Here is a 10798-nt window from a genome sequence, read left to right on the forward strand (position 1 = left end):
GCCAGCAGCGGATTTCTGTCGCGCCTCTCTCGCTCAGTCAGTCTGTTCATCTCTCTGTCTGTCTGTCTGTCTGTCTGCTGACAACAGGGTGGAAACATCTCCGGATTACAGTCAGGACTGCCTGTGTGGACTAACGCTCTAACTAAAAGAAGTTTTAAGTTATTAAGCAGATATTTTTTCGTCTTTTTCACAACTGTTCCTCTACAAGCTGGACATTATGAAGTTCTCTGGAGTTTTTCTTCTCGCCCATGTTCTCGGTAAGTAGACCATGATCTATCCAGACGTGGCTGAGGTCAGCTTCTTGTTCGAGTTTTTCCGTTCCACCTTAAATGGTGCAGCAGTTCCATTCTGTCGCCTTCTAGCCTCAAATGCCAGAATGGAACTGCTGCACCTTTTAAGGTGGAACGGAAAAATTCTAATAAGAAGTTGGCGAATACAAAGCCAGCTACATTTCACTCCAGCAGTACTGTTTTTTTTTTTAGTTCTAAAACTAGCCCAGTTGTCTAAGTGCCTTTTCTTAGATGGCAACAATGTGGTTCAGTTGGTCACCAACCTATTTAAGAATATTCTTTATGTAACATGATCTATTTATTTTTGACCCATGTGTTCATGCATTAGATCAGTGTCTGTGCATGCATTTCTTTTTCTTTTTTAAATCTGGCCTAGTGCCCTGTAGGGCTCAACGCTATACAACTCCTTAAAATCCCAGGCTTATTACATACTTACTATTCAGTAACTACTTGGACCACAGTAGTTCAACAGTTATTCTTGGTTCATGGAAGTGTGTAGGAGAACCTAGGACCCAAATGTGGGGTTAAAAAAAACTTTTCCTATTTTCTACTTACTAACATACGTTTTTTCTTGTCCTTTTTGACCCCCATTTATACATTTTCCTTTTTGCTCCCCATTTATTCCCACAGCTTTGATCTGTTATACGTGGGGGAAAAAAAACCCAAAAACTTTTTGGCACATTGCCAGTGCCATAAACCAAAGTCCTCTCCGCTGGTATCCAATTGCAGACAGGGTTTTTCAGATTCATAATTATAACCATATTAATGATTCTTGATCTTGATCTGCACAAACACGACAGCTTGTGATTGGTGAGTGTGTGTAGCGTTGCCTGGAACAAACTGAGTGAGCACCAGACTGAGTGATCAGGTTGGCTGAAGTCGAGTGACCTAAACGCCCCTCTCTTTTCTTTTTAGCGGTATTCGCTCTGGTCAGCTGTGCATCAATAGACAGGTATGAGAGCGAGAAGCCCGCACAAGCAACCGTGATTCACCTGTTACATACGTCTGAGGCGCAGAACGAGAAAAGGCCTGTCGAGGACAGCAAGCTCAAGGATGTGGAGGAGGATCCAGAGTATTACTATGATGATGAAGAAGACGAATACGATTTGTCTGGAGATTACGAGGTGCCCCAAGGTAATCTAGCAAATAAAGTTTGTCCTTAATTAACTTTCTTCTTTTGTTTTCCACATTTTGCTGAAATAAGCTGCCTGTTTCTACCCCTGCAGTGGCATTTTCAAGCAAACCTAAAGATCCCAGCACTGTTCTGAACGCAGAGAAGGCTGAAGATACTGAGAGAAAGGGAAAAGGCAAGAAGAAGGGAAAAGGCAAGAAGAGAAACCCATGCTTGAAGAAATATAAGGACTTCTGCATCCATGGAACGTGCCAGTACCTGAAGAAGATTGGCCCTTCATGCATGTGAGTGCTCTGCCTTCATCACATCTCATGCTCCACTGTGTTCGTTGTCGTCCTATTTGCTTTTGTTGCGGCACCACCTGCATCACTACGAAGTGGCATTATCCATAAACTTGGCCAGTTTTTTAAGCTGACTTTAGAAAATGTCTTTTCTGTGCAGATGCAACCAAGGTTATTCAGGCGAGAGATGTCACTCTTTCTCGCTGCCAGTATGGAATCGCGAGGGAGGTTACAACCGCACGACGGCCCTCGCCGTGGTGGCCGTAGTGCTGTCCTCGCTGTGTCTCACCATCATCGGCCTCCTGTTGGCTCTCAGGTCGGTTTTTCAGTCTGCAAATGCAGAATATGAGTTATGACAGATAAGCAATGCAAGGCCCATAATGAAAAAAGCTATATATATATGGGCCCACTGTAACATATTAGCTCCATAGAAGTTACCAAGTAATTTATAATAATAACTCTTGATTGAAAGGCTTTAACATATCTTGCAACCACAGGTTTCACAAGCGAGGCACATATGATGTAGAGAATGAGGAAAAGATAAAACTTGAGGTATCCCCGCACCACTAAGCCGCAGATCATGGTAAGCATGAGCAAACACATCATACATTCACCAGACAATGTCCCGGCCTGTATGCGGTCATCATTATGCTATGTGTTATGTGCCTCTCTGACATTTGGTCTCCTTCATGTCTGCTTTATTTCAGGAAGACCATGCGGAAATTCTACCTCAGAATTAAAAAGGAGAAGTGAAATGCCAAGAAGGAGAGCACAGTGTGCTAGAAAAGAAGGCTGCGTGGAAAAGCAGAGTCGTGCACTCTCTGTCGGATAGTATCCTTGCATATGGTTCGCTGGCATGTTGCGGGAGAGAGTCCAACAAGAATGTCAGGCTGGAAGTCATAGGATCGGCTCATTGGATCTACATAAAGCACTGAAACAATGTGGAGCAAGTGGGACCTCACTAGTGACTTCAGAGTTGGCACTGCAGCCTCTGTTGGGACATTTATTGTCATAAACGGACATGTCCACAGTTTTATTATTTTTACCTTTTTTATCTCTTGTAAATATTGTTCATGAGTGTCTTTTAATTTATTTATTTATATTATTAATATTTATTTGGATTTATATCAATAGTGTCCAACCCTGACCATGTATTTAAAAAAAGAAAGGTTCTACATAATATTTTTATGTGTAATAATGCTATTTATTAAAATGTCAGAAACTAAAAAAACATTGGGTAATATGGTACAACCTTGAAATAATTATTTTTCATATTTCACGGATGTATTAGATGAGGCATCATGAAACATATTCTCCCTCCAGACAGTGTTAAATTCGCCAGAAATGAATCATTTCTTTTCAAATAAATGTTTATATTGAAAAATGAGAACATACATGGCCAGTAATGTGTTCATGCTCTTGATGCAGTCTGTTGCTTGATTTGTGAATGTGAATTAAATGACCTGCCAAAAAACAAAACGCCATTTCTTGCACTTCTGTTTCTTCCTTTATTTCATTTTCTCTCCATGAGAACTTGTTCACTTTCATCATGCCTGGAATAGTGGGGATACCATGTGGTTTTAGCTTTATAGCTTTCATTCTGTCCATAGATCCCAGGATGGTTTTAAATTAGTTATCATAACAGCAGGTTGAATCTGTTCATGTTTCAGCCCAACATAGTTTCGTGACTCACTTCCGCATGTAGGCAGCTGAGTCTGGAGTCTGGTTTCCCATTTTAGTTGTATTTTAGAAAAGCAGGGGGGAACGATAACACAAATATGTCTTGCAGGCTTTGATATAACAAGAAAAACATGCCTCCTGCCTTTAGGCTGTACTGACGTCTTTTACTCAAAGAGCACCTGTATCCTGACCCATCTGTTATCCACTTCCACAAATGCGCGGTTCCAAAAACACACAACCCACTTCAAATGACCACATTGTAAAGCCTAATTAGTCTACCCAGATGGTTGTGTGGAAAGCAATTACATCAATTCCTTTAAGTTGGCCTTATTTTCGTTATGGAGGCAAAATCACAAAGTATACAAAGACATTTTTGCAATTGAAATGACTCGAAGCAGTTATGTCCACATAAATCCTTTGAGTCAGCTAATCAAGTTTAACCACTCTGACACTTTCTTCGTGAGTACTGCTTCTCATTCATAAGGGTGCTGGCCATAAGTCCTAGTCAAGGTTCCTTTGACAACGCTACCACTTCCTCATCTGTAACCATATTGAGTGACAACAGCTTATGAGAGGCCACATTGTGAGATGAAAGGTAAGATCAAAGCCTGTTGAGGCCACTGTCAAAGGATTCGACTACTGAAGCTGTTTCTCATTGTGGCACAATGGCATTCATACAGTGGCCTCCCACACATGACACAGATCCTTTCCACTCCTTTTATCCCTTCATTTAACGACAGTAAGGCCACTTATTGTTCTTTTTCACTGTAACCTTAAGGGAAGGGCAGGTGGGGTACCTCAGGGGTGTGTAATGGGGCCACGTTTGCTGCTGAATGGCTCAGTAACAGTAGTAGTTAGGGGAATGTAAGTATGTTTGGTGCCAGTCCAACTTTTGTTGAGTCTACAGACTCACTTTGCCCCAAGTTAACCAGTTCCAGGAATGTTCTCCAGTATTTACTGTTGCTATAAAGTTTTTAATGCTTGCCCTGAATTGGACTGAAAGGCAACACTATAGTTTAGTCTACATAAGTTCTTGGAATCTAGAACATTGTAAAATTCTCTGGTTCTCCATGTAGGTTGGCTTACAGTTTTATGAAAAATTTAGGTGCCGCAGCCAAATTATTTTAATTTTGTTGATTTTGGAATGGAAAAAAAAAGCTATGAGAAAACTTTTTTCTATACATTTTAATGAAAAGTTACTTTTCAAAGTTACTTTTTGAAAAACTTAAAAAAAAGAAAAGAAATAAAACTGTCATTTTGGCATATGCACAAGTTTGCACACTTAACACTCCCTTTGGCAGATATCACAGCTTCCAAATGCTTATTGTAGCAGCTTGGAGTCTTTGTCTTGTTCTTGTAGGAATTTTTTAGTTCTTGAATCATCTTCCATGTATGGCGTATTTAATATCTACCATTCCAAAAGCTTCAGTTTGCATTTCTTCATGGTGGGATTTGAGGTGTGTTTTAACTTATTGTCCTGCTGTACACATCAGGGTCTCTTCAGCTTCAGTTTCTGTCACATTTGCTTCTGAATTTGTCAGTATTTAGTGGAATATACATAATGTTAGTGTAAGCAACACTGCACAGTAGAACAGTTCCCTTTGCATTCATATGGGGGTTTTGCTTTGCCTTTCTGGCCAGGATACAAACAGTTTGATCTGTAAGTTTTCTTGTTCTTTGAGATCTAGCCTTAACCTTTGATGTTCCCCTTACCCTTTGACTTCCCCTGCTTTTAGGTATCAATTAGTTTCATTTTCAGCTCTTCAGGCCGCTGCTTAGAGGAACCTGTGGTTACTGAGTGTTAGCACAAGCTTTAAAGTGAATGTATTACTCTTGGGAATGGTCATCAGCTGACAATTCCTAATGACAATCCCTGGCCTGCCTAACCAGTCCTAACAAGTCAGTTAAAGCCAAACAAGTTCATTAAGTTGTAGGAATTCACCATTGAAAGGCTGTCAAAACCTTTGCACATCCCACAATTACTATTTTTTCCTATTTTCTAAAGTGAATCAAATAAGTAATGGGAATTTGCCAATAACTGAAAGAGTATCCAAACTCCTACCCATGGCACAGTTACTGTTTTTAGGTGAATCAAATAAAGCTGTGCTTTAACATTTGCAGAAGAATGTTATTTGTTAAGATACTTTGCTGCAGTGGTTGAGTTCACTTCCTTTCACTTTAAAAACTATGAAATGATGTAATCTAAACTGATGTGCCCAAATTTTTGCATACAGCTTTATAGCCATAATGAAGCGTCAGCTTTGTGCTTCTTACTTTGGCCAACGTCTTAATGTTGGCACAGTTTTTTCATCGGATATCCTGTGGTTGCTTCACCAAACTGACTCAAGTGTGAGTGGTCAACCACTAGATGATTTTACTCCTACAGGCAAAGCATTGCACCAGCTTTTCAACATCACCACATACACATCTGGACTAAAGATATAGAGGTCTGCTTGAACTTATGGGTTTAGGGCTCATTAGTTTGAAATTATATGTAGTGTTTCATGAACAGCTGCCTAATCGCATATGGAGTGCAGGAGGTTGAATTCTTAAGGGAAGTTGTAAAGACACCAGTTCTAACGTTCAGGCACTCGAGGTGGGAGCGCTTCCCCTGAAATCATCCTGATTGTGGGCTTGGGTTGTGTAAGATGACTCAGTTGAGTAACGTTTAATGTGTGCCAGTAAGAACCCGTATTACCGAAAACCCTCTGGCTCTTGTTGTTGTTGTTGTTGTGCAAAGGTGTTTCCTTTTCCACACTTAACAATAGGCCATTTCCACTCGGACTGGAAGTGCGCACTCTGACAATTGAAAAACTCACCAACACTTTGGCGTGAGCCTTGTTGAACCACGCACGGTCCATCTATGTAAGCCTGTTTGAGGATGGCGGGTCTCATCTGAGCTCAGGTTGCTTGACCTGACCTGAGGTCAACTGAATGAGTCTGTGGTCTGTTAAATGGAGTGTATGGCAGCAGCTCTCAGCCGTGGCCCAGCTGCTCCGACCCCACGACACTCTGTCACCGTTCTGGCGAGATAGGACGGCTGATTAACGAGCTGCTGACACTGTCACTGTGACTCAACAAAAAGATTCCTGTCAGGTCACAGCCAAATCCACTTTCACTATTTACAACACAAGCCAGCCTCAAAGAGGGCGCAGATAAAGCCCTTCATGTGATACTACTCACTGCTAGTCGCTTAATCTGTACACTGTGCAGGTTTTCTTTGCATAAAATTGCTCTCATAAACATTTTTTTTGCAGTTTTTTTACATTTGTTGACACAATTTGATAACATTAACCACTTTTTACATTATGTGAACAATGGATCAATTGAAATGATCCAAATGTACTAGAAATAAAATCTTACATTATGTTATCTTATATAAAATTGTTACATTACATTTTACAATATTCAGTTACTTTATGTATGCATGTTACATTACATTGTGTTGCATTATGCATGGAATAAAATCTTCCATTACATTAGATTACGTTATGTTACATTATGCTACGTTATGTTTCATTACACTGTATTACATTATATTATGCTGCATTACTTTAGTATGCGTTACACTACACTACATTTGTTATGCTACATTACACTGTGTTACGTCATGCATTTAATACAACTTTTTGTCATATTACATTACATTATGTTTGGTTATATTTGGTTCTATTACTTTATGCTGCATTGCACTATGTTACGTTGTATTACATTATATCCTGTTGTGCAGGTTTTGTTATGTTACGTTACATTATGTTGCGTTATGCTACGTTGTGCTAGCTTGCGATATGTTATGGAATGAATTCATCTTCATTTTTCCTTTTCCTGCACACAGTTACAATTTTCTAAAAAATCCCCAAAACACCTTTAGAACTAAACTGTTAAAGCAAATACAGCAATATTTATAGGAGCCCATAGATTTGTGTGTTTTTATGCTGGAGGGGGTAACTTGGTGCACTTCCAAAGCAAATGACTGTCTACATCAGACTGTCTCGCTCCACATGTACTGACATTGCATCTTGTTTCTAGACACTGTCAACTGCAGAATAAATAGCTATGACACCTCTCCTCTGATAGCCTACATGGGCCTGCCAGTGGATGCCTCCATGGTGACCTCATAGTGGACCGGGCAGGACACTTGTGTATCTTTATCACATTATTAAATTCTCACCAGGCTATTTACACTCTCTAGAGGCACTGAACTATATTGTATGTCACATGTGAGTAGATGAGATGTAAGAGAGAGAGAGAGACTGAGAGAGAGAGATAAAGAGGGTCCAGGATATGGATCCAGGGTTGCACTGTGTAGACAGAATATTGTGAATCCATTGCTGATGTGCCATGCAATACATTGAAAAAGTTGTTGACTGAAGATAACTTTTTTGGCTTGGGATGCACTGAAACAGCTTTTTTTCCCTGCGATTTCATTAAATGTTCTGCTGAATATCTATCTAACCTAATTACTTGATAGGTATATAAAAATACACTTGATAGGCCAATAAATGCTGGCATAATCTATGTTTAAATAAACATGTTATGGTGAACTGAATGGCATTTATGGGTTGGATATTTTCACATTTGAATGGATTCAAAACTTTGCTAAATTCACTGTGCTCTTTGACTTATGCTTAATTCATTTTGACATATCGAAATCCTTGTTGTGTCTCCTCTACAAATACCATGACTACAGATTTTACAAGCATTTTTACTACTACTGCTTTTTGTAAGCATGATATAATCCCACACTGCCAACATGTTGCTTGCTTCAGTTTAGCTCTATCTACTGGCACACATGCAAGTGTAACTCAGTTGCACTTTCCACAAGGGTTAAGAGTGTGTTTATGGGAATTTTTGACCAATCTTCCAGAACCGCATTTGTGAGGTCAGACACTGATGTTGGACGAGAAGGCCTGGCTCGCCGTCTCCACTCTAATTCATCCCAAAGGTGTTCTATCAGGTTGAGGTCAGGATTCTGTGCAGGCCAGTCAAGTTCTTCCAAACCAAACTCACTCATCCATGTCTTTATGGAGCTTTGTGCACTGGTGCGCAGTCGTGTTGGAACAGGAAGGGGCCAAACTGTTCCCACAAAGTTGGGAGCATGAAATTGTCCAAAATCTCTTGATCTGCTGAAGCATTAACAGTTCCTTTCACTGGAACTAAGGAGCCGAGCCCAAGTCCTGAAAAACAACCCCACACCATAATCCCCCCGCCAGCAAACTTTACACTTTCTCACAATGCAGTCAGACAAGTACCTTTCTCCTAGCAACTCGTCCATCGGATTGCCAGATGGTGAAGCGTGATTCGTCACTCCAGAGAACACATCTCCACTGCTCTAGAGTCCAGTGGCGGCGCTTTCCACCACTGCATTCGACGCTTTGCATTGAGCTTGGTGATGTAAGTCTTGGATGCAACTGCTCAGGCATGGAAACCCATTCCATGAAGCTCTCTACACTGTTCCTGAGTTAATCTGAAGGGCACATAAGGTTTGGAGGTCTGTAGCGATTGATTCATTGCACAGGTGATGTCCTGTCACAGTACCACACTTGAATTCACTGAGCTCCTGAGAGCGACCTATTCTTTCACTGATGTTTGTAGAAGCAGTCTGCAGGCCTAAATGCTTGGTTTTATGTACCTGTGGCCATGTAAGTGATTGGAACGCCTGAATTCAATGGTTTGGGTGGGTGAGTGAATACTATTGGTAATATAGTGTATATATAATCTGCCCAGAAACATCTCCTGAAATACAAATTACTTGGGCACAAGTGATGCAAAGAACCTTTTAATTATACAAAATGTTCAAGGCTCTATGTAGCGTCATTGTCTTACCAAAGAACCCTTGAAGCACCATCTTGTTTAAGAGTGTACTTAATGTCTATTTTGACTGGAATTGAAATTAATGAAGGTGATCTTTGCCTTTTGCACAATACTGTTGACACTCATCTGGACGTATGCTGGTCAGGATGCTCTCATACGCGGTCTCTTTCACATATTGCAGCATTGTGCAATATAAGAATATTTAGATAACGAACCACAGTATTGTGCACTCCTGATTCATGCATCCCCTTGGTTACCCTACATGGTCTACATATGATCCTAAAAAACAAACACAAGTAGACCGTCACACGTGTCTTGGGGCTGTGCCGTAGCTATGTCTTCACATTCTTCTTCTTGCCACATTGCAGGATAAGGCCTCGAGGGACACCATGACTTGCGTTTGACTCACTTTATAAACCACTGAATTCACTGAGCCTCCACCCCAGGCTTCCATTTCCACTGAGAGTGAACGTTGTGGTTTGGAAGGATTATGCTGAAACGTGCATGCGCACTCTGCACAATTACTTTCGCATGACCTACAGAAGATCAAGCTGATGAAGAGCTTTTGCCAGTGAGTATGCTGTAGAGTAGTGGTCCAAAAATTCACGCAAGGGCCTTCTGGCGTTTGTCATGGTTATTGTCATGACCTAGCCAAAAAGGAATGTATTCAATCTGATCAAATGGCATTTTAAAAAATATACAGTTTGTGTTTTGAAAAATGTTTGGATTGGATTGACCATCCCTGCTAGAAAAAAACAGCGCAGACCAGCATGGGCGGTCACCGACAAAACCAGCATATTGTCGCTGCCCAAAGCAAACCATATATCTCCATTTTTGCCGATTTTTGTTTTTCTACATAGTTTCAACACACCAGCTGTTCTTTACGTTGTGTGAAAATTTCATGATGAACGGATCAATAGAAATGTTGTAAAATCATTTAGAATAAAATGTCTACATTAAGTTATATTGAAAGATAAGAGAGTTTTTGCCGTCTCCTGTAAAGTTACTATTTGGAACATATTTGCTGCGACAATATGCTCTGCTTTGGATGATAGTCAACCATTTCGACCATTATTTTGGCAAACTTTCTCATTATTATGAGAAATATTCACGTTATGATGACATTCTGTATGGCCTTTTTCTACAAATAGCAGAAACAAGCTGTTATACAATCTTCTGCTGTTTGGGGAAATGCATGATACCTGTCTTGGCCCATCAAATCACACTTTATAAGTTGTAACACAACCATATCTGACCTTGACATTATAATTTCTATGGCAGTTGTCTTCAGCAATTTCAAAGCATGTCACAGCAAGCCATTAAAGCTTTTAGTTAGAAAAGAAAAAATACCTGCTAGCTTTGAATAAATCATGACTTATCACTGCTATTAAAATTCACTGAAATACTAATGGTTGCAGTTGTTTAGTCCTGCATATAAAGAAGTGTTTGTACTGCTGCTGTCAAGAATCTTTGCATTTGACAGAGCCACTTGAGAGAAATCTTGCTCTGGATTAATGTTACTGCCCTTGTAACTATGTGTTCCAAGATGTTGTTTAACGAGAGCGTACCTTTTATTGTACGGGGCTGTGAAATAAATTTAA

The 10798-nt window shown here is 40.2% G+C and overlaps 1 protein-coding gene across 1 annotated transcript; it reads left to right on the plus strand.

Annotated features, from left to right (window-relative positions):
* hbegfa (heparin-binding EGF-like growth factor a) lies at nt 1–3187 on the plus strand. Its single transcript, XM_017691946.2, has 6 exons — nt 1–257; nt 1206–1424; nt 1517–1706; nt 1864–2019; nt 2201–2286; nt 2411–3187. Exons 1-5 carry the CDS (start codon nt 218–220, stop codon nt 2271–2273), a joined length of 678 nt encoding a protein of 225 aa, XP_017547435.1. The 5' UTR covers nt 1–217; the 3' UTR covers nt 2274–2286; nt 2411–3187.
* Nucleotides 3188–10798: the final 7611 nt, after the last annotated feature.

The sequence above is a fragment of the Pygocentrus nattereri genome, chromosome 8 (assembly GCF_015220715.1).
Source record: "Pygocentrus nattereri isolate fPygNat1 chromosome 8, fPygNat1.pri, whole genome shotgun sequence".
NCBI lineage: Eukaryota > Metazoa > Chordata > Actinopteri > Characiformes > Serrasalmidae > Pygocentrus > Pygocentrus nattereri.